The sequence below is a fragment of the Leucoraja erinacea genome, chromosome 34 (assembly GCF_028641065.1).
Source record: "Leucoraja erinacea ecotype New England chromosome 34, Leri_hhj_1, whole genome shotgun sequence".
NCBI classification, from domain to species: Eukaryota; Metazoa; Chordata; class Chondrichthyes; order Rajiformes; family Rajidae; genus Leucoraja; species Leucoraja erinaceus.
Genome location: NC_073410.1, coordinates 10,144,354 through 10,169,636, shown reverse-complemented (window position 1 = coordinate 10,169,636; position 25,283 = coordinate 10,144,354). Strand labels below are relative to the sequence as shown.

Sequence of the window (25,283 nt, the reverse complement as noted above, 5' to 3'; positions counted from 1 at the left end):
CACCTTCCACTCTCTCCTGTGGTTCTGTTCTGAACAGAAGACTATATTATGCGCAGACCAATGTTTATCACCCCACCTATATCATTGAAAGAAGACTCAGCACATATCTCCAATTGCCTTATGACAGGGAGGCCATTTCGACCATTAGGTTTATGCCAGCTCCTACCCATTCTTTTCTCCCATTTACTGTCTGTTCCTGAAACCAGCAGTCTCATCTGCATGGTTCCCCTATCACCAACCACACCAGAAATAGAAACATAGAAACATAGAAAATAGGTGCAGGAGTAGGTCATTCGGCCCTTCGAGCCTGCACCGCCATTCAATATGATCATGGCTGATCATCCAAATCAATATCCCATACCTGCCTTCCCTCCACACCCCCTGATCCCTTTAACCACAAGGGCCACATCTAACTCCCTCTTAAATCCAACCAATGAACTGGCCTCAAACTACCTTCTGTCACTCTCTGTGTAAAAAATGATTTTCTCATCTCGGACCTAAAAGACTTCCCTCTTATCCTTAAACTGTGACCCCTTGCTCTGGATGTATTTATTTATTTATTTATTTATTTATTTTTGTTCCCGATATTGGGGAAGTCCAGAACAATTTACAGTGGCCAATAGTACCAAGTGCAGTACCAAGCAGCATGTCTATGGGAGGTGGGAGTAAACCAGAATGAAACCTGCAAAATACCTGCATGGGATCAGGACCCATCTTCAGACTGATTGCAGTGAGGGGACTTGATGCTGTGTTACTCCAGCACTTTGTGTTTTGTTCATAGAACAACACAGCTCAGGAACAGGCCCTTCACAGCTCAGTGAGTGTGGCCGTGTGTCCTGTAACCACCTGGCCTGTGTCTAAGGAGATGAAAGGAAAGCTTGCAATCTGCTGTGCCTCTCTGCAAGGTCAGAATTCCCCCAAACCAGCCAATGGACTGGAGCATTGTTACATTTATGATGTGTAGACGCTCACAGAAAAATCCATATCCCTGAGGGATATTCTTCTCAGCAACTAATGCAACTTGGTATTAAGCAGCTCTTTTTTATTGGAAAGTCAGCAAAACCTTGGCAATTCCAATGATTGATACAGTGAAAAGGTGCTGCAAATCATTTTCCCCGGATACAAAATTTCTCTGAACAAAGATGAACAGAATAGGGAGTGGCGTGGTGGCGCTACGGCAGAGTTACTGCCTCACAGCACCAGAGACCCAGGTTCGATCCTGACTACAGGGGCTCTCTGTATGGAATTTGTATGTCCTTCCCATGACCATGTAGGTTTTCTCCTGGTGCTCTGGATTCCTCCCACACTCTAAAGATGTACAGGTTTGTAGGTTAATTGGCTTCGGTAAAAATTGTAAATTGTCCCTAGTGTGAGTAGGGTAGTGTTAGTGTAAGTGGATTGCTGGAAGGCACAGACTCGTTGGGCCGAAGGGCCTGTTTCCATGCCGTATCTCTAAACTAAACTAAATTAGAAAGCTGGGCTCAGTTCCTTGCAGTGCAAAATAAAGTTCTCCACAGGTAGCAACACCATGATCTACAGGAAGCGCAATGGATCGATAGTTGGATCTCAGTCCCAGTAGCCCTCAGGCAGTTTTGCCCAAAGAAACATAAATCTGAATTGAACTTGGTGAATCGAGAGAGGAGACTTTGAATAATCCTGAACTGAAATGTCACCTATTCATGTTCTCTAGAGCGACTGCCTGACCCGCTGAATTACTCCAGCACTTTTTTTTTGGACGCCAGCATCTGCAGTTCTTTGTGCCTCCACCAGTCATTGTTGGTGGATGGCGTTGATACAGATTCACCAGAATGAAACCAGGGCTAATAGTTAAACTCATGAGGCTAGTTTACGATGACACAGCTTATTTTCCTTCGAGTTAAAAGAATGAAATTGAAAAAAATGAGACTTTAAAATAATAGTGTTTTCTAAAGTAGGTAAGGAGAAGGTAAGGGGGGGGGGGGGGGGGGGGGGGGGCACGGTGGCGCAGTGGTAGAGTCGCTGCCTTATGGTGTTTCCAGCAACAAAGACCCTGGTTCGATCCTGACTACGGATGCAGTCTATACGGAGTTTGCACATTCTCCCCGTGACATTGTGGTTTTCTCCAAGATCTTTGATTTCCTTCCACATTCCAAAGTCGTACAAGTTTGTAGATTGTACAGGCTTAGTATAAATGTAAATTGTCCCTAGTGTGTGTAGGATAGTGTTAGTGTGCAGGGATCACTGGTCGGTGCGAACTCGGTGGGCCGAAGGGCCTGTTTCCGCGCTGTATCTCTAAACAATGAACAAAACTAAACAAAATGGCATGAATTTCCTTTATTTAGTTTCACAACAAATGGCGTTGCATTGCTGGAACTTGGCTTAACCTGGCAAACAATGATATTGTCCCAGGTTCAGGGATGTTGGGGAATTGAACTCCTGACTAGGGGTGGTAGTCCATTTGTCCTCACACTTTTCTTCCTGCAGAATTCTCCCCCATGTTGTGACATCAGTCGTGGTGCTTCACGAAGGGAAATTGTCCCCCCATCAAATAATCAATCCCACTGGCCCAAAAACTGGTGGTCATTATTTACTCAGAGAACAACCAGGTATTACTTGCCCCGTTTCCTCTGTCACCAAATTACTTAGAAAGCTAGCACTCATTCTATATCCCTTGTTCTTACTGAGGTCTGTGACCTCCAGCAACTTTAAAAACAGCGGCTTATGAGCTAGATTTCTTTGCCTGTGGACCTGGGGTCAGAGACACATTTGCCTCCTTACCTGAGGTCCAGCCATAGAGTCATACAGTGTGGAAACAGGCCCTTCGGCCCAACCTACCCATGCCAGCCATCATGTCCCTGCTACACTAGCCCCACCTGCCTGCATTTGGTCCATATCCCTCCACACCAGTCCTATCCATGACTGTTTCTTAAACTTTGGGATAGTCCCTGCCCCAACTACCTTCTCTGGCAGATTGTTCCATACACCCACCACCTTTTGTGTGAAAAAGTTACCCCTCAGATTCCTATTAAATCTTTTTCCCCATCACCTTAATCTGTGTCCTCTTGTTCACGATTCACCTGCTCTGGGCAAGAGACTGTGCATCTACCCAATCTATTCCTCTCATTATATTATAACATCTATAAAGATCACCTCTCATCCTCCTATGCTCCAAGAAATAGAGTCCCAGCCTTCTCAACCTTTTCCTATAGCTCACAACCTCGAGTCCTAAATCTTCTCTGTACCCTTTCTAGCTTGACAACATCTATCCTATAATACGGAGCCCAGAACTGAACACAATTCTATAAATGTGGCCTCACTAATGTCTCATAGAACTGCAACATGACCCCCCCAACTTCTATACTCAAGATGTTGCCTGACCATTTGAGTGTTTCCATATATTTATATTTTTATTTCAGCTTAAAATGTCCGTGTTTTGTCAGCAACTATTCCTTGTGGGACTGCAACACAAAACTCAAAGAGTATCAAAACTCTGATAATATCAAAGGATCAATAGATTAATTTTGAGCAAGGAAATTAAAGGTTGCAGAGCTAAGACAAGTAACTGGAATTGAGATGTAGACTGATCACAATCTCATTGATTGGTAGCAAAGATTCAAAGGTCTGACTAAACGCCTTCTCTTCCTATGCTCCAGTGCATGAGATTGGCAAGCTATTTTCTCTTTACTCTACATTTTGTTTGTTTTTTTCATTATTAGTGATACAGGACCTTCGGACCCCCAAGTCCGCACCGACCTGCGATCCCCAAGCATTAACACTACCCTACATACACTAGGGACAATTTACAATGACACCAAGCCAATTAACCTACAAGCTTGTATGTCTTTGGAGTGTGGGAGGAAACTGGAGATCCCAGGGAAAACCACGCAGGTCAGAGGGAGAATGTACAAACTCCATACAGACAGCACCCATAGTCAGGATCGAACCTTGATTGTGTCGGAAGGAACTGCAGGTGCTGGTTTGAACTGAAGATAGGCACAAACAGCTGGAGTAACTCAGCAGGACAGACAGCATCCCTGGAGAAAAGTCAGTAAGTAGTCTGAAGAAGAGTCTCGACCCAAAAAGTCACCTTTTCCTTTACTCCAGAGATGCTGTCTGACCTGCTGAGTTACTCCAGCATTTTGTGTCTATCTTCAGACCTTAACTAATTGTACTCATGCAGAGTATTATCTGATTTGATTTGATAGCGCGCAAACAAAAGTGCTTCACTGCATCTCAGCACCTGTGACAATAATAAACCAATACCAATACCAATTATGGGGAGAGTTATGCTATCATTTGAATGGAATTACAGCATTTACTAGTATATTGAGTGTGTATTTCATAGGAAGATGTCCGATTGGACATCTTTGACCTTAGTACTTTGGTAGGACAGCTATTTCCTGATTCAATGGCTCCATATTAGCATACTTTTATGTAAGACAATAAATTTATGAAAGTAATGTGAAGGAGAACATTGTGTAAAGTACATAGTATGGTCTAATCTTTGCTCCCAATTCAATTTGTCTCTATCTTACTCCCTGATGAAGAGATGAATTTTTATGCAGCTCCAAGTGGCTGACTATCTTCCGCAGTTTAATTAAGACTTTTTTTATTGTAGCCTAAGGGATAATTAAATGGTGCAAAGCAGAGACATGATTCCCGCTTTGGGAGTGCAATGAAAACAGATCAACACTTGTGCTAATGTTGTGTTGAAATTAGATCGCCCACTCATTGTACACTCCGATAACAGGCAGGTTTGAAAGCCCTGCTCTGGGCTGGAGCCTCACTCAGATAAACCTCATTATTGAGCTCTTCTGGTTTGAAACCCTTAATTACAATGGCAATTACCCCCAAACAATTATTTGCACGCTGTGCGCTCCCCTCATTGGCTTTAGTCCCAACCCCTGCAGATTCTGAGATCCCTTGGGCAACAGTAAAACAAAGGCAAGTTATTTGAAAGTCAATGATCAATTTAGGCCATTTAGGACTGAGATGAGGAAAAATGTTTTCACCCAGAGAGTTGTGAATGTGTGGGATTTTCTGCCATGGAAGTCAATGGAAGCCAATTCACTGGGTCTTTTCAAGCAAGACTTAGATGGAAGGGCTAACAGAATCAAGAGAATGGAGAAAAAGCAGGAACGGAGTACTGATTTTGGATGGTCAACCTTTATCATATTGAATGGCGGTGCTGGCTTGAAGGGCCAAATGGCCTACTCCTGCACCTACATTTCTATGTATTAATTCATTCATTGAGCTTCTCTGTAGATTCCTATGTGTCCGATACTGCTGTTCATTTATGACCTGAAATATTTATATTGCATAGTTCATGTCCCTTTGTTCCACAATTCTTGATTTGACTGTTTAACTTAATCCTGTCTTCTGCATAATTGAATCTCATATTACTAACTTGGTATTAGTGTTTTGTTGTTGAACAGCCAAATGAACGGCCAATCCAGGCACATTAAATTAATCTCAAAATCCCTGAATCAGGAATCGGGGACCAACTAATTATGGCAAAATCTGTCGAAACTTGAACAAAATAGGGACCGGCATTGTTAGAATCTTGGACCGTAGGAGGATGAGGGGTGATCTTATAGAGGTGTATAAAATAAAAAGAGAAATAAATCAGATAGATGCACAGAATCTCTTACCCAGAGAAGGGGAATCGAGGACCAGAGGACATAGGTTCAAGGTGAAGGGGAAAAGATTTAATAGGAATCTGAGGGGTAACTTTTTCACACAAAGGGTGGTGGGTGTATGGAACAAGCTGCCAGAGGAGGTTATTGAGGCTGCGACTATCCCAACTTTTAAGAAACTGTTAGACAGGTACATGGATAAGGATAAGTTTGGAGGGATATGGACCAAACGCAGGCAGGTGTGACTAGTGTAGCTGGGACATGTTGGGCAAGTTTGGCTGAGGGGCCTGTTTCCACACTGTACCACTCTATGACTCTATGAATATCTAGCAGGAGACACATTCACAGACATCTCCTATTCCTCACGCTTTGTTAAAGGAAAGAAACAGGCCTTGTAAGCTGCAAGACTTCACAAATAAGCCGGAAGCCATCATCCTAAGGATGGTTATTTATGGGGACCTGGTGCCAGGAAGAATAAGTTTCAAAGACAAGTAACTGTCGAATTTGACAGCTCACCAGACTAGGGTTCTGATGAAAACTCACTAATGGTCTGAGTTTATTTACTCTTTACCAATGCTGACCGGTTGTGTATTGCCAGCATCTTCCGTGCGTTCTTCAGCATTTTGTTTTTTGTGTGAAGGAGAAGACCTCGTTTCCGGTTTTGTTTTGCGTTGGTTGATGGATGAACATTGTCCGGGACAGGAGTAGAACTCTTTTGCTCACCTTGGAATTGTTTTATGGTAGACATTGAATTTCTCAGCCAAAGGTGGTGCCCTGGGTAGGGCTGTGCTTTATTGTTACAGCACTTCTGAGTACGGAATTTAGAAGAAGCATATTTTCCCAATGTGTGATGAGAATGTTGAATTTACTACCACACAGAGTGGTTGAAGAGGATAACATAGATATCTTTAAAGGGAGCCAGGCAAGCACATAAGGGAGAAGATGGTCGAGTTGACAGATTTAACGGGTGATAGATGGGCAGCAAGGTGGCGCAGTGGTAGAGTTGCTGCCTTACAGCACCAGAGACACGGGTTTGATCCTGATTACGGGTGCTGTCTGTACGGAGTTTGTATGCTCTCCCCGTGACCTGCGTGGGTTTTCTCCAGCAGCTCCGGTTTCCTCCCGCAATCCAACAACGTACAGGTTTGTAGACTAATTAGCAGGTATAAATATAAATTGCCCCAGGTGTGTGTAGGCGTGCAGGTATTGCGGGTCGGCACGATTTGGTGGGCCGAAGGGCCTGGTTCCATGCTTTATCTTTAAACTAAACTAAACTAAACTAAACTTTAAACGAGCAAAGACAGAGGGGAATTGAATTGATATTAATGGTAGCATGGACTGGTTAGGCTTAATAGCTATTTATGTGCTAGATATCCCATAGTATGCTTACACCTCGGAAACAATGATATTACTCAGTGATGAGATTTCTGCCAATTGAACTTACATCATCTGCAAATCTAATTATTTTTCCACCTATTGAAGCTCTCCAAACCCTGCATGATCTATTAGTGTCTCTGCTAATTGATAACTGTAATTTGCCACTAGTTTGTATTGCTGACTAGATGGAACTGAAATTGACTAACCTCTGCACCCATCCCTTCAGACATACATTCAAATATTCACATGTAACAAATTACTTGGCTGTTTCCGTTATACAAAGAAACACAGCAAGGTTCCATACACGAGGCAACTGTCTTAATGCCATTGCCAAAGAGAAGCCACATCCAAATTGAAGAAACAACACCTCATCAAACCTTTATCCAACTATCACGTACCAGGATAGACACAAAATGCTGGAGTAACCCAGCGGGTCAGGCAGCATCTCTGGAGTAAAGGAATAGATAATGTTTTGGGTCACGAAACCTTCATCAGACACGGTATTCGGTGTAAACCAGCATCCACAGTTCCTTCCTACACATTTTATCACTTGTCAAGGTTTTGTTTTCAGTTTTCACACCCTACAACTATCAGTCTGAAGAAGTGTCCTGACTTGAAATCTCAGCTTCCATTACCTCCATGGATGCCTCATAGTCTCTTGATGCACGGAATCTCTTGCCCAGAGTAGGGGAAATGAGAGTCAGAGGACATAGGTTTAAGGTGAGGGGGGGAAAGATTTAATAGGAACCTGAGAGGTAACTTTTTCATGTAAAGGGTGGTAGTTGTATGGAACGAGCTGGAGCTAGTTGAGGCAGGTACTATCGCAACAATTAAGAAACATTTAGATGGGTATATGGATTGGACAGGTTTAGAGGGATGTGGGCCAAATGCAGGCAGATGGGATTAGTGCAGATGGGGCATGTTGGCCAGTATGGGCACGTTGGGCTGAAGGGCCTATTACCACACATTATGACTTTCTGTTGCCTGACCTGCTGAGTTCTTGCAGCACTGTGTTTTCCTCAAGATTTGCAATATCTTGTATCTCCGTCTTATTAATTTGTTGCTTTCAGATGGCATTAATTGAATGAGCAATGTTAGGCAGAGCACTAGTAACCTGGGGAATGGAAAATCTTAAAAATTCTGAACGCAAAGTGAACATACATGGGAGCAGTGCAGTAAAATGGCCGTGAGGTGGAAGATTGGTCATGATCACAGTGAATGTCCGGGCAGGATCTGAGGGCCTACCACTGCTTCTGATTCATGTTTCCTTCTGCACACATGAATTGAGAAATTAAAAAACCTCCAAAGTTGGGCATAGACACAAAATACTGGAGTAACTCAGCGGGTCAGGCAGCACCTCTGGAGAAAAGGAATTGGTTGAAACCCTTCTTCAGACTGACTGGGATTCCAACTCCATATTTGGGATGAGTTAGAACAAGTTTGGATCACTTATTCATACTGTGGTGACAAGAGATCACAAAGTGAGCAGTCATTAAATGACTATAATCAATCTACCTCATTGGTGACCCTCAGACTATCCTTGATCAGCCTCTAATGGCTTTATCTGGTTGTAGAATAACTGAGGATAGACACAAAAAGCTAGAGTAACTCGGAGAGACAGGCAGTATCTATGGAGAAGGAATGAGTTTCTTCAGACTGACGAAAGGTCTCAACCCGAAACGTCACCCATTCCTTCTCTCCAGGGATGCTGCCTGTCCTGCTGAGTTACTCCAGCATTTTGTGTCTATCTTCAGTTTAAACCAACATCTTCAGTTCCATCTTACACATAAAATAACTGAGGTTGTATGAATATGAAGTTCCCTTCACGGATCATTGTTAAACACAAGCTCATGAATTCATTTGAAAGGGAATTACATAGTTGCTTGTCAAGCGGTAAAAATACAGGGTTGAGGTTCGAAACCTGAGCCTTAGATCAGATTTGGAAGCCTTAATGAAGAAAAAAGCCCAGCATAGGATCTTTTACAGTCAACGAATTATACAGCACAAAACAGGCCCCAGAGGCCACTAAATCTGCACTGACGCATTTATATTAATCCCTCATTAATCCCACATTTTAGGCTTCACACATTATGTTATCCTGGTGAGGCATTAGCCAAGAAAATGGTTAATGATGTGGATTATCCAAACACTGTATTTGAAAGAAGGCAACAGAACCTTCCCACCGCTAACAGGGAGCAGTACTGAACTACTATCTACCTCATGGGAGATCCCCAGACTATCCTTGATCGGACTTTAATGGCTTTATCTTGCACTAAACGTTACTCCCTTATCATGTATCTGTACACTGTGAATGGCTCGATTGTAATCATGTGTTGTCTCTCCGCTGACTAGTTAGCATGCAACAAAAGCTTTTCACTGGACCTCGGCCCACGTGACAATAAGCTAAACTGAAGCGGCCATATTTACTGTTGGCATCTTTTGAGATGTTTCAGTTGCCAGTGCAAAATCACTCGGGTCAGGAGTGGATTTTTTTGCAAAGATACTGAAAATATTGCTTTAATCCAGGTGTGGTTGAGTTTCAACTGCACAGTCCTGTTTGACGGAGTTGTGCATGGACATTTCACGGTGATTAAGTGCCTTGTGTTTGAGAAGGTGATGTGGGATCCTCTGCATTCACCTGGAAAAGGCAGTAAGAGCTTTGATGTAATATCTGTCATCTGAAGGACAACATGTTCGGCAGTAAGTGCTGTGTGGTTAGTGCTCTGAAACATCACCCGACATTGTAACTTTACAGCGGGTGCTCCAGGAGCGTTACTAAAGGGCGGTTATGGTATGAGTGCAGGCAGGTGGGACTAAGGGAAAAAAGTTGTTCGGCATGGACTTGTAGGGCCGAGATGGCCTGTTTCCGTGCTGTAATTGTTATATGGTTATATAACCATATAACAATTACAGCACGGAAACAGGCCATCTCGACCCTTCTAGTCCGTGCTGAACACATATTCTCCCCTAGTCCCATATACCTGCGCTCAGACCATAACCTTCCATTCCCTTCCCGTCCATATAACTATCCAATTTATTTTTAAATGATAAAAACGAACCTGCCTCCACCACCTTCACTGGAAGCTCATTCCACACAGCCACCACTCTCTGAGTAAAGAAGTTCCCCCTCATGTTACCCCTAAACTTCAGTCCCTTAATTCTCAAGTCATGTCCCCTTGTTTGAATCTTCCCTACTCTCAGTGGGAAAAGCTTTTCCACGTCAACTCTGTCTATCCCTCTCATCATTTTAAAAACCTCTATCAAGTCCCCCCTTAACCTTCTGCGCTCCAAAGAATAAAGCCCTAACTTGTTCAACCTTTCTCTGTAACTTAGTTGCTGAAACCCAGGCAACATTCTAGTAAATCTCCTCTGTACTCTCTCTATTTTGTTGACATCCTTCCTATAATTAGGCGACCAAAATTGTACACCATACTCCAGAATTGGCCTCACCAATGCCTTGTACAATTTTAACATTACATCCCAACTTCTATACTCAATGCTCTGATTTATAAAGGCCGCACACCAAAAGCTTTCTTTACCACCCTATCTACATGAGATTCCACTTTCAGGGAACTGTGCACAGTTATTCCCAGATCCCTCTGTTCACCTACATTCTTCAATTCCCTACCATTTACCATGTATATGGTTAAAGGGCCTGTCCCACTTACGCGTCCTTTACAGGCGACTGCCGGCACCCGTCATAGGTCGCCGAAATTTTCACCATGTTGAAAATTCAGCGGCGACCAGAAAGACGCGACGACTCTTTGGAGACCTCTAACGACAATACAGGCGACCACTGGCGACATGTCGCGGGTGACCTCTCATAACCATAGGAGATCTCTCACGAACCATACAGCCTGTATAATTTACAGAAACTATGTACCCTACCATCCTCACAGCATTAGAAAATGTGAGGAAGCAAGAATACCTTGGGAAACCATTGACATCAGAGGGAGAACATGCAAACTGTATACGAGTAACATCCAAGGTTAATGTTGAACTCAGGGCACTGGAGTTGTGAGGCACTCATGCAACCTGCAGTGCCACTGCATGCCCCAAATTGTTGAACGGCTGAAGTCCCTCTGGTGCAGGTTGGTTCAGGTGGTGAGTTCAGGATTTTGACCCAGCAATAATGAACAAGCATTTCAAATCAAGGTGGTGTATGATTTGCAGATGATGGAGCTGCAGTTGCTGCTTTACAAAGAATGACAACAAATGTCTGGAGTGGCTCAACGAGACAGGCAGCATTTCAGCAGAACATGGACAGGCAACGTTTCGGATCAGGACTGCAGGATCCCAACACAAAACGTCGCCTGTCCATGTTCTCCAGAGATGCTGACTGGTTTGCTGATTTACTCCGAAAAAAGCTGGTAACTCAGCGGGAGAGGCGGTATCTTTGGAGAGAAGGACTGGCTAACGTTTCGGGTCGAGACCCTTCTTCAGACTTCAGACGCTGATTTACTCCAGTACTTTGTGCCTGTAGATGATGCTGCTCCCAAGATTTTTAGTTACCATTTTTTGTCTTGTGGTGGAAGTCTGAGATGTTGAAGTTGTTGTCAGAGTGGCCAACAAATCAACAAATATAAAGAGGAATATCTGGCCTTCTGTTGTCCTCACAGCCAGGGTCTCGACCCGAAACGTCACCTATTCCTTTTCTCCAGAGATGCTGCCTGACTCGCTGAGTTCCTCCAGCTATTTGTGTGTATCTTCGATGAAAAACCAGCATCTTCTGTTCCTTCCTACACACATGATGACTGCATACCTGCACATAATTGGGCTGTGTTAATTATTTTATATGGAAGATCAGATGCTGTATAGCCTTCAGATGATTTCCTGCACCTTATGTGTTCAATTTCACATTTTCAGCGTTCATCGAATTTTGCTTTTAATTTTTTCTGGCTTTAATTAATTGATACCTGAGTTGACATTTTGTTAATTTATTGTAACTATGATCAAAGGACTACTTGGAGAATAATGCTAACCACAGCACGAAACTAGAGCAATTTTATGTTGCTTCAGATTGTTCTTCGAATAGGGGACATAATGAAATGCAGAGGTCACGCTGCCGACTACATGGAAAGCAAAATGACATTTGTTTGTAATAATTGCTTGTTTCTGAGCTTACCCCCAGTCTAGTTTCAGTAAAAACACTGAATCATGCACTTGAAATAACTAAAGTTTATTTTACCAACTGCACGTCACAGATCAAACACTGTACCTATCCCCACCGCGGGTTCGATCCCTGCGTCTGCCTGTTCAAGCCCTCTAGGCCTCGCGCAGACAGAGACACTCCAGAAGTTCTCTAGAAGATCGACCTTGAGCCTCGTGATCACGGCCTTTTATGTGCCCCGCGAACTACACAGGGGGTTGTCTTACAATAACAGATATCGATTAACCCCATACAGAACAGACATTTTCCTAACCCAATAATACAACAGCTCAATACATTGTATTCACACGGACTTCAGGATGAAGTCAACTATTGAAACATTTAGCCTGATTTACAGAGCATTCAGCCAAGTTTAACACCACATCCAATAAACATCCTGTGGTCAGATTCTGCAACATTATATACAACCTATTTACAAAATGTGTATCTAGTTTGCAACCACCCAATCCATTCTATGCATCTGGTATCAGATTGACAAGGCTTGCAGGCAGATTGATAGGCAGATGGTTGTAACAACGGCCAGAGATAAGAGCAGAAGGTGTGAGAGAGGTTTGGAGAGTTGCAGATTGTAAAACTAGGGGGAGGAAAATAGCAAGACTGGTGGGGGGGGAACTGGGGGGGGGGGGGGAGTGAACTGGAGAAATGGGTTCGAGTCCAGGTGTGGCACAGGTGGGAAGGGGGGGGATATGGGGGAGAAAACTGGAGGAACAGCACCTCATATTCTGCTTGGGTACCTTACAGCCCAACAATTGTAAGGTACCTTACAATCTGACCATTGAATTCTCCAATTTTAGGTAACCTCTAACTAAACAGCCCCCTCCAAGCCCCCACACATTCTCCCCGACAACTTCCCTTTCTTCCCAAACACTCCCCTCTCCTGCACCCCCTGTTGCCCGACCTGCTGAGTTACTCCAGCACTTTGTGTATTAACTAACGTCTGCAGTTCTTTGCTCAATGCTGCCGTTGTTCTTGATGGGTGAATGAAGCTTGAATTGCCCCTCGAAAGACAGAGGGAAAGAGGGACAGAGCCGGAACTGAGGGTAACAAAGAATTTGGAGATGAAGAACTGACAAACCATGGAACAGTTGACTTGGCAACCGTGCTTTATGGTGCCTGCCTGGAGAAATCCTGCAGTAGTTTGAGAGTTGTAATCATACTTGAGATTTTAACCAGCGCCATCAGCAATTTATGAGTTATATTTTCTACATCTTTATTTCCTTTATAAGCTGCTTCACTGATTCCATATTATTTTCTATCACTATTTCCCTCCGAGCTGTTATTGTTCCAATCTCTGACCTAGTTTACCAAACACAGGAAGGCGAATTGTATTCTGCACCGATGCACCCAAACCTCAGAGCAGACCTTCAGATCCCTGAAATATCAAATAGTGACCAGGCAATGAGGTCTGGTCATGAGATCATGTGATAGGAGCAGAATTAGGCCATTCGGCCCATCAAATCTACTCTGCCATTCAATCATGGCTGATCATTCGCTCCCTCCTCTCCCCATTCTCCTGCCTTCTCCTCATATCCCCTGACACCCATACTAATCCAGAATCTATCTATCTATCTCTGCCTTAGATATATCCACCGATGGCCTCCACATCTTTCTGCGGCAAAGAATTCCGCAAAGAATTGGTGATGTGGTTTTTGATATTTAATAATTGTTAGTTGGATTACTAAGAGTTGGACAATAGACAATAGGTGCATTCGGACAATAGGAGTAGGCCATTCGGCCCTTCGAGCCAGCACCGCCATTCAATGTGATCATGGCTGATCATCCCCAATCTGTACCCCGTTCCTGCCTTCTCCCCGTATCCCCTGACTCCGCTATCTTTAAGAGCCCTATCTAACTCTCTCTTGAAAGTATCCAGAGAACCGGCCTCCACTGTTCTACTGCTCCTCAACATATGTCGTGGGATCTTAAGCAGGAGTCCTGGGCTTCTGTGAAAGGCGGCACCTCTGACAGTCCTGGAGACCTTTCAATTCTGTCCCACTGACAACACTCCATCCGTTAGCCAGGCTGGGTAAGTTAAGGCGACATGATGTTAATGACAGTTTCTGAAATTAGGAGTGACTAAGAAGGGAGGGTGGAGAGAAGGTGCAATTTTCGATGGTGGAAATAGAGCAACATGGTCCCATGGTTTTTATGCAATATGTTGCATATTGTGCATAGATCTCTTTTGAGGAATGTAAATTGGAGGCTAGTTTATGTCTATTAATGACAGCATTTTTATCGTGGTGATAAAGCCTGATTCAGACATGATTCCACCCGACATCAGCAAATGCCAAATTGATCTGTAGCCTGAAAGATTGATCATCATCGTTATCACATCAATCGACCCTGACAATAAATGATCCTCTCTGACATGGAGTCATCTGACTTGTATTCTAACCCATTATTTTTTTTACAAATACAAATTTCTGAGCTCTCACTAATCCCATTCTTATTCCATACTGAGTTCATGTTCTCTGGGTGCAATTTAAATAACTCATGTGAAGTTCTCCTGAAATGTTTTCTGAGCTGCTCCTCCAGCCCTGAATGTACTTAGCTGCTCCACGCTGTTAGGTCCCAGAAACGTCAACTGCTTCCCTCTCCTTGCTAAAGTCTAGAGAGATGAAACACTAACCGCAGGAACACGGAGACACAGTTGCTATCGACCTAACTACATAGCAACACACCACAGTCCCAGGCAAACCAAAATAAATCCATCAAGGAAGAAAATTGGTAATCCAGTCTCTCGAACTACCTTCAAGACTCACACAGTGACAGAAACAGAATTTCCGAGGGGTGTCGATAAGTGAGGCGTTTATAATCAATAAACAGCCTGTATTGAACATCTGTGGCGTAACATTATTTAGCGAGCTATGTCATGGAAAAATATATGGTACAGCAGAGGCCATTAGCCAATATTGGACACACTGTGGCAAGAAGAGTTGTATAAGCTAGTTCATGTCTTATCTTTCAGTCCAATCCTTGTTGCCCCCTCTACTTCCAAGTTTTCATTCATGTATGTTTTAATTGTGATGAAGGGTTTGGTGATATGGTGTGGAAACATGCCCTTTGGCCCATCGAGTCCGTGCCTGCCACAATCACCCATACACTATGTTATATCCTACAATTTACAGATGCCAATTAACCTACAAACCCGCACGCCTTTGTAACGTGGGTGGAAACCGGAGCACCCAGAGAAAACTCACGTGGTCACAGGGAGAATGTACAAACTCCGTACAGACAGCACCCATAGTCAGGATAGAACCAGTGTCTCTGGTGTTGTAAGGCAGCAACTCTACTACTCCGCCACTGTGCAGCATCTATAAGGTGTTGTATGTCTTTGTGTGAGGAAAGAAATTCCTTGTATAAATGACCTTAAAATATATGTCTCTTTCATGTGCAGGAAGAAACTGCAGATGCTGGTTTAAACACAAAAAGCTGGAGTAACTCAGCGGGACAGGCAGCATGTCTGGAGAGAAGGAATGGGTGCTGTTTCGGGTCGAGACCCTTCTTTTCCTTCTCTCCAGAGATGCTGCCTATCTCTCTTTCATTTCCTGCTACTCTTGTTACCTTGATGTACAACATAAGCAAATGATTTATTCTCCCTCTCTCTAAACCTCTCAACAGTTTGTGTACTGTTGGGGACACATTGAGGGTAATTATAGGGATGAGGACTGGGGTGCCGTACATCTAAAACATCAAAAGGTACGAATGAGACTTTACCACCACCCCTTTCACAGTTCAACTAGCTGAAAGCTTTGAAATCTCATGTCATTGTTCATGGCTTGTTCCTGGCAGGATTGCTTCCTAATGAGCTCAGGAGTCCTGGCTTGATGCTTGCATTACCAGAGCTCTTTAGTTCTTCTGAGGCAAACAGCGCTCTATTAATGGATGCGTCAGGAAGTGGCTTCGGAATCACTGAGATATGTGTTATGATTTAGCTGTGTTTAGACTAAATCTTGCCCGGCCCGTTTAATGCTTCGGGGGCAGATGCTGAATAATTCCCTCTCCTCCGAATGTGGCAGATCATTAACGTTCCGATGGATAGACCCACAGACCTTCTTCCATTCATCATTACTCCTCTTAATATGTTATTCACGCACCGACTGTCCATACTGATCTGGTCTCTCTCCTTGTTCCTTATTTCTAGCTGTGTCCCTTCTCACTGTGCGTTTTGTACCTCACCAAATTCCTGGATAGAACATGTTGTTTAAGAAGGAACTGCAGATGCTGGAAAATCGAAGGTAGACAAAAATGCTGGAGAAACTCAGCGGGTGCAGCAGGATCTATGGAGCGAAGGAGATAGGCAACGTTTCGGGCCAAAACCCTTCTATAAGTGTTTCGCCCGAAACGTTGCCTATTTCCTTTGCTCCATAGATCCTGCTGCACCTGCTGAGTTTCTCCAGCATTTTTGTCTATCCTGGACAGAACATATAGGAACAGGCCCTTCAGCTGCTGGAAGTACAGGATTTTGGTGTGTGTGCTTTATCATCATGCCTTACAATACTATGTACAACAGTGATCGCAACTTCTACTGAAGTGTGGATGGCCGTTGGCTGGCTAGTAGCTCCTCCGCCCTTTGACAGGTCTTGTTTTTGGTCCTGCTGGGGGTCCCCAGCCCCCTCCTCACCTGGCAAACCAGGTAGGAGAGACGGTTTAGTCACCCACTATCCGACCATGGAGCAGGGAGCACGGGATTACATGGCACCCGTGGCGGTGGGAACTCCCCCCCCCCCGATCTGACCTGAAAAATATGATGTCACGTTAAACTAATCTCCCCTGCCTGCTTGCTTGAAATCATGGGATTCAAACTGAACCTCGTAACTCATGCATCCATATGACCCTAGGAATTAGGAGGAGGAGGTCATTGTCTTCCAGCCTTCTCTGCCATGTAATAGACTGTGATTTGACTATAGCCTTAACTCCATTTTTGTGTCTGCCCACAGTAACATTTTGCCTTTCCCTTGCTTATCACATCTGTGATAAAATTGCCCTTTGAGGAAGAGTGGTCCAAACATTCACAGCCTTCTGAGGGAAAAACATTTACATCATCAGCTTTAAGCAGCAATCCCTGGTTCAAGACTCTCCCTCATCCTCTCCGAATCCACCCATCAGTTTTGATCATTACCTCTCGGCAGATACAAGCCTGGCACAGTCACTCGCCCCTCAAGAGACAACCTGGTCATTCCACAGATTAGTCCAGTGAGCTTTCTCTGAGATACTCCAGCAGATCAGTTGGTGGCAAGTATGTGAGGCTGAAACTCCACAAATGAGGCTGATTATTGTATGATCTTGTGTCTCAGGAGAGATCTGACCGGTATTGAACGGCATGAGTTGGTTGCAAATGTCAAACTCTGAAAGGTCACTGCCCATTGATATAAAACAGGCTTTGCAACAGATGTCCTCCGATTGTTTGAGTACATTTTCAGAAGATCCAGACAAATGGCTAGAGTATTGGAATATTTTCTTTCTGAGATTGTCTGAAGCAATCTATAGTGTAAACTTGAGTTCAGAAAAGTTATGGTTAGGGGTAAAATTGACTTGATTTTCTTACTAGTACCAGTACAGTCATAATGGTAAACACAGCCTTCTTCATCCATTCGCATTGAATGTTTTATTAACAATCAAACCAGAAAAATATTGTAAACGTCCAGCAAGCCAGCCAGCTTCTTCGAACCATGTATATAGGCCCTCTGGCCAACCGAGCTGAACATCAAATGTCAAATTTTCACTAATCCCATGCAGGTTTCACCAGAAGTGCTGGTCAGTTGGTATGCACTGGTAAAAACGTGAGTGAAACGTTTTTTAGTTGAAACAGTAACTCTGTTCTCTTTCCAAAGGTGAAGGTGAGGTGGGTAAAATGGGATTAGTGAAAAATGCCTTGCTATTGAGGTAGTGCAGTGTAGGTCCACAAGGTTAATCCCCGGGATGGCAGGACTGTCATATGAGGAAAGACTGGGCTTGTATTCACTGGAATTTAGGATGAGAGGGTATCTTATAGAATTATACAATTATAAAAGGTCTGGACAAGCTAGATGCAGGAAAAAAAATCCCAATGTTGGGGGAGTCCAGAACCAGGGGCCACAGTCCAAGAATAAAAGGGAGGCCATTTAAAACTGAGATGAGAAAAAAATAATTCACCCAGAGAGTTGTGAATTTGTGAAATTCACTGGATAAATTTAAAAGAGAGTTATAGAGCTCTAGATAGTGGAATCAAGGAATATGGGAATCAAGGGATATGGGGAGAAGGCAGGCACGGGTTACATGATTGTGGATGATCAGCCATGATCACAATGAAATGCGGTGCTGACTCGAAGGGCCAAAATGGTCCCTTCCTGCACCTATTTGCTATGTAATATATAAACCAGCATCTGCAGTCCCCTCTGGCACACTCCCTCTGCGCTGACTGACTTGCTGTTTATTTCCTGCTTTCTGTGTTTTACTTGAAAGTCAAGACAGATAACAACTGTAGAATAGGTCTCTGGAAGGATCAGTCAAACCCCTACAAAGTAGCACACTTGCTAAAATATCAATAAGAAGAAGCAAGAAACTGCAGGTGCTGGTTCACAGAAAACAGCCAAAAGTGCCGGAGTAATTCAGCGGGTCAGGCAGCATCTCTGGAGAATATGGACAGGTGATGTTTTGGGTCGAGACACTTCTTCAATTATCAAAATGTTTTCATTAACTTGGTCTTTTCCATGAAGACAGGATACACTTAGCGAGAATCATAAAGCACACGGCTCCCAGAAATGTTAGTAATGCTCAACAAATTGATTGCGTAATGAAAATGGAGGAAGAAAGGAGTTCTGATTTGACGAGCTGATTACTGTGCAGAAGTGAATTTAACAACATGTGAACACTTGGAGCATCTCAAGCTAAACTGTTCTCCTAACAACTTTGTTTGGCCCAGTGGGTGTTGAGTGGTGTGACTCGAGATGCCTGAATATGTATGAATGAGCTCCTTCTTAGTGCATTCAGAAACTGGAGCATTTAAAAAGCATCACTGAATAGTACTAATGGAGCATTGTACTCATGCGAAGGAGAGCCACTCACAAAGAAAGTTTCCATTAGCAGAGTTCACACTTGACGTACTCTCAGTAGACCCCCCTACCTATGTTGTTAGACCTTATCCTCAAGTTAATTTAAAAATTGGACCAGAATGTGGCAAGGCAAGAATCCTCCTAGACGGATACACGAAAGTTTTCAGATGTTCCAATGCCAAACTGCTGTCAGAAAGGCGACACAATTTCTGATTCAGTGGCTCAGGAGCCAATTGAAGAAACTAGTCAAAACACCACAGGGAAACTGGGAATCGTATCAATCCGTGCATGCTGTTGGGAAGAAAGAATAGTTGGGAAGGTGCCCAATTTTTACATGAGCCTGAGAAGATGCTTTAAATCTAACCAGTCTTCAAGTCAGTGTTTATTCACCATGGTCCTCGTGTCCTTATCAGTCCTTGTTTGTTTTGTGTTGTTTGGGCTTTATCCTTCCTTGTCAAGCTGCTTTCTCCAATTGACTCGCTGATAGGGGGAGCCCAATTTAAAACCAGCTCGGCTGTGGTCCTTTGTAAATTTGTAATGAATGTTTCAGGCGCTCACGACTGGCAAGTCACAGGGGAGCTAAGTACGCAGTGATGGGAGGATTTCAGTCTAATAATGATCCCACATCATTCAAGGACTCATTCACAATAAATCGTTTTGCAGGTCTGCAATGATTGTAACATGCTGGTCCCATCTAACAGAAGCCGCACACAGGTCAAGTGCTGTCGCCTTGGATGATATTTCATGATCAGTGGGAAGCAGAGATAAAAGGACTTCGGAAAAGATATAACATTTTTAAAAAAATCAACACCAATGGGGAAGAATAGACATGTCTGGCATATAAATGTTTTTGCAGCCAGATAGAGAAACAAAGCAATCATAATAACCACCACTAAATAGTTGCTGAACAATTTAATTACTCAAAGAAATCCATCTTTAACTGCGCATAAACATAACCTTGGCATTTCTGCCTCTGTTGTATATATCTTTCTCTATAAGGAAGATAGACACATAAAGCTGGAGTAAGTCAGCGGGTCAGGCAGCATCTCTGGAGAAAAAGAGTAGATGATGTTTCGTGTCAAGACCCTTCTTCTGAGCTACTCCAGCTTTTTGTGCCTATCTTTGGTTTAAACTAACATCTGTAGTTCCTTCCTATATCTTTCTCTATATGATTATTTTGGATATCTTTCTTGTTCCCTCATTTGTTATGTCTAATTCCCCACAGTTTTTCCTTCCTTCCAGCACCTTTTTTTTTGTCTTTCAAAGATTCCCTCTCATTTCTTTCATATCATTTTGCCCTTCTCCTTGTTCCTCACTCACTCAAACACATGGAGATGCGTACACACTGTCCATGCTTATTGTTTTTCTTATCTTTTTCCTCTCTCTCTTCCTCTCAATGGTTCTGCACCATCTTCAGTGACAGAGAATTCAATCTATTCCCAGTGGCGAGTAACTCGGGAAGAAGTCCTCCTTTTGTATTGTGCAAAGAATGGCTAAAGTCTTGCTCGGCAAGTGAATGGAGGGAGTTGAGATATAAGCCTCGTGCTTGTTTCAAAGTTTCAAAGTATAGGTAGGGTAGACAATCAGAATTATTATTCCACCGTTGGAAATGTCAAAGATTGGTAAGCATAACTTTATAGTCAGAGAAGGAAAGATTTAAAAAGAAGATGTGTGGGGCAAGATTCTTCACACAGAGAGTGGTAGGTGCCTGGAGTGCACTGCCAAGGGAGGTGGGCGAAGCAGAGGCATTTTAGAGGCTTTTAGATCGATAATAATAATAATAATAATAATAAAATTTTATTTATGGGCGCCTTTCAAGAGTCAAGGACACCGTACAAAAATTTAGCAGGTAGAGGAAAAACATGTAAGGGGAATGAAATAAAATGTAGAGACATGACTTGTACACAAAGTAAAGACAGAATTCAATTCAAAACGCAATAGGAGGCAATTAATGCACAGATGAAAAGGGAGGGGGACGTGGGGCTAAGGATAGGCAGAGGTGAAGAGATGGGTCTTGAGGCGGGACTGGAAGATGGTGAGGGACACGGAATTGTGGATCAATTGGAGGAGGGAATTCCAGAGCCTGGGAGCTGCCCTGGAGAAGGCTCTGTCCCCAAAACTGCAGAGGTTGGACTTGTGGTTGGAGAGGAGACCGGCTGATGTGGATCTGAGGGACCGTGAGGGTTGGTAGGGGGAGAGGAGGTCAGTGAGATATGGGGGGGCCAGATGGTGAAGGGCTTTGTAGGTGAGGATCAGGATTTTGTAGGTGATCCGGTGGGAGATGGGAAGTTGTTTGAGGACTGGAGTGATGTGATGCCAGGATTTGGTGTGGGTGATGAGTCGGGCAGCTGTGTGGATCGATGCATGGATATGCAGGGAACGGAGGTATAGGGATCAAGTGCAGACAGAGGAAAGTAGTTTACTTTGGCATCGTGTACAGCATGGACATTTTGGGCCGAAGAGCCTGTTCCTGTGCTGAGGATGGACTCAGTATCCTGGAGTAACTCGGCAGGTCAGGCGGCATATCTGCAGAAAAGGAATAGGGGTAATTTGGGGTTGAGACCCTTCTTCAAACCTGTGGTGTGCTGTTCCACATATATACTATATAAAGCGATAACGATCAGGTGATATGATAACACGTTGAGGTAAATATCAAACACTGCTGAATTAGCCTCTCCTCATTACTTCATATCTATGACACTTGTGGTCCTGACTAGATTCTCTTGGTTTTGTGCTGCCAGATATTCGAGGGCTGCAGGGGTTCCTGGACCAAGCTTCTCGCCAAGGGTTGGACGCCTCCCTGCAGAGGATTGACCAGAACATCAGTCGGATCTTTGCCAGCCTCTTCAACACAATGAAAACCGAGGAACTGAACCGTTACCGGGACACTCTCCGGCGGGCCATCCTTCTGCTGAGCCCGCGAGGAGCTCAAACATTCATCAACGAGGTTAGTAACCAACGCACCACAAAGATGGGCGCGCGATGGTACAAGGTCAATAAACCTGTACCACTTCCAACTCAGAATTATTTGAGTTCCTGATTTTAAAAGAACTGTTCAACATTGTGCTCCAAATCTCTCCCATTTCTGTGACTTACGAGCTTGTCAACTTAGCAATTCCAAAAACAAATAAAGCAGCATTTCTATTAACGGTGCCCATTTTCAGGGCTGCAGCCCACATCCTTCTGCAAATTCGATTCCGTATTGTGCATTTAGATTTCAAAAATTATGAGTTCTTTGAGTGTTTATTTTCACGACATTGTATTTCACACTGGATGTACCATGGATTTTGGATTTTTGTTTTTTTGCCTTTCATTGTAAAGAGACCTGGAAATTGCAAAAATACTTATGAAATCTGGCTCTGGCCAGTGCAAGTGTGATGTTGTGCTTCCAGATAGTGTCACTGGAAGAAAGTTTGCAGGTAAAAGTTGATTTAGTGAGGTATTTTAAAGGGTTAACAGACACTGTGTGTTAAATACTAGAATGAGATATTTTACATCCATCTGACAGAGGGCCATGGTTTAATACCTCATCCATGGACCAGTGTTTCTCTTGTGACAGTACGTGCCAACACTTCCACAAAACAAAACAAAAAATATCACAATTTTATTTGAGTTTCTAATATTATAGTAACATTAGTAATGGTTTTAAAAGTAAACCATTATTATTATTAATAAAAATAGATAAATAACTGAATAAACAGAAAGATAAATAGACAAATAAATAAAGAAATAGATTGATAGATAGATAGATAGATAGATAGATAGATAGATAGATAGATAGATAGATAGATAGATAGATAGATAGATAGATAGAAGATAGATAGATAGATAGATAGATAGATAGATAGACAGATAGAGAGAGAGATAGATAGAGAGATAGAGAGAGATAGAGAGAGAGAGAGAGAGAGAGATAGATAGATAGATAGATAGATAGATAGATAGATAGATAGATAGATAGATAGACAGATAGATAGATAGACAGATAGATAGATAGATAGATAGATAGATAGATAGATAGATAGATAGATAGATAGATAGATAGATATAGATAGATTTAAATAAATAGACCATTATTAATCATATTAGGCAGTCAGGCCCGTCAAGAGCGTGAGCAGTTTATCGGATGGTGATCCAACATGGAACTAACAGCAGGGGACAACACGTGTACTGACAGCTTTCTGTCTACACAAAGCGCACTGCTAAAGACAATGCACTGTTGGAGTGTCAGTCTAGATGTTGTCCTCAGTTCTCAGTACGAAACCCTCCATCTAGTTCTGAGACAAGTGTGCTGCCGACTGAGGCACAGCTGACACTTCAATGGTAAGTGCAGCTTGACAGCACCTTGCTGTCGCTGACACCTCCTGGCTCTTCACGGAAGCCCAAGAGTGGGCAGATGAGGAGGTAAGTGGAAGGGTTGGATCTTGCCTCTTCCCAACGATTGCTTCAATCAGGTACTTGCTGCTGCTACGTCAATAGACCATTTTCTTGTATTTTGTGTTCCCAGGCATTCAGATGAATGGGTTCTCTCTGGAAAATGATATTGATTCCATGCCTTTCACCACATTCAGCGGACTTTCAGATTGATTCCTGCATCAGTCAATGTGAATTGGACTGATTGTCATAGCCCAGTTTATACAGAGACCAGTAAAGCTAAAGACTGCTGCCTCTCAATGTCTGATTGTCCCTTGAAGCAGTTATTATTTATAACTATGTATCTCAGTTCAGTCAGGTTGATGTTGCCCATTCAGGCTGAATAGTTTGTTACTGTCATAGCATCATAGACCCATAGGGTCATGCAGCAAAGAAACAGGCAACAAACATGTCCATACTGACCATCAATAATCTATAATAGACACAAAATGCTGGAGTAACTTGGCGGGCCAGGCAGCATCTCTGGAGAGAAGGGATGGGTGACGTTTCGGGTCGAGACCTATCTTCAGTCTGATGTCAGGGGAGAGGGAGATACATAATTAAGGAAGTGTAAGGTGTGAAAAAAGAACAAAGGGAATGAAGATCAAGGAAAATGGACTCGGAGAGCAGGAGGAAACACAGAGGGGGAGCAGCGAGAGTGATGTTGCTGAACTTTCATCAAGAACTTCAAAGTTGACATACCTTGCAGTGGAGCAGACCAAATGTATAGGAAGGAACCGCAGATGCTGGTTTAACCTGAAGATAGACACAAAATACTGTAGTAATTCAGCAGGACAGACAGACAGACAGGACACCCATTCTTTCTCTCCAGAGATGCTGCCTGTCCCGCTGAGTTACTCCAGCATTTTGTGATTATCCTTTGGTTTAAACCAGCATCTGCAGCATCTATCTATATTATTTAATATACCAGTACTTGGTTGGTAGCCTTCAATGGCTCAGTGATTCAGCTACTCAAGTGGATGCTCATAGATCACACAGTACAGAAAGAGGCTCATCTGCTCAACTTGTCCACGGTGACCAAGGAGCCCATACATCCTATCCCTGTTTGCTCTTGGTTGGCCCATATCCCTTTCCTATCCATGTACCTGACCTCATGTCTTTTCATTGTTGTTATTGGATCTGCCTCAATTTCCTCTGACAGCACTATCCATATACCTAGTACCCTCTGTGTGAAAACCACCCACTGCCCCGCAGGTTCCTATTAAATCTTTCCCCTCTCACCCTAAATCTATACACTCTAGTCCTTGAAAGCATGGGCGTAGGAGAAGGATGAAGTGATCTTGTTCCTTTCTGGATCTGGAATGAGCTGCCAGAGGAAGTAGTTGAGGCAGATACAATGACATTTAATAGACATTTGGACAGATTAATGGATAAGAAAAGTTTAAAGGGATATGGGATAAATGCGGGCAATTGGGTCTAGCTTTGGTGGGGCATCTTGGTGGGCATGGGTGATTTAGATTGTAGGGCCTGTTTCCAGGCTGTTTCCCTCTATTGCAACGGTGCTTCCTTCCTGAGAAGGAAAGTCTCGGAACACTGAAAAACCTTTGTTTAAGTAGTTGCTTTAAATTCTTGGAGCTATACGCCGTCACAAACTCTCTGATATTTTCTCATCTCCAACTTATCTGTGGCTCCGAGCACTTGTGTTACCTGAATCTC

At 43.3% G+C, this 25,283-nt stretch overlaps 1 protein-coding gene across 1 annotated transcript in view; it reads left to right on the top strand.

The window, feature by feature from the left end:
* The window catches only part of LOC129712988 (glutamate receptor ionotropic, delta-1-like), a 539,407-nt gene that overhangs the window by 283,278 nt on the left and 230,846 nt on the right, over nucleotides 1–25,283 (top strand). Inside the window, exon 4 of the mRNA XM_055661821.1 lies at nucleotides 21,938–22,145. Within this exon, the coding sequence (XP_055517796.1) occupies nucleotides 21,938–22,145 (208 nt within the window). The remainder of the gene's footprint in view (nucleotides 1–21,937; nucleotides 22,146–25,283) is intronic.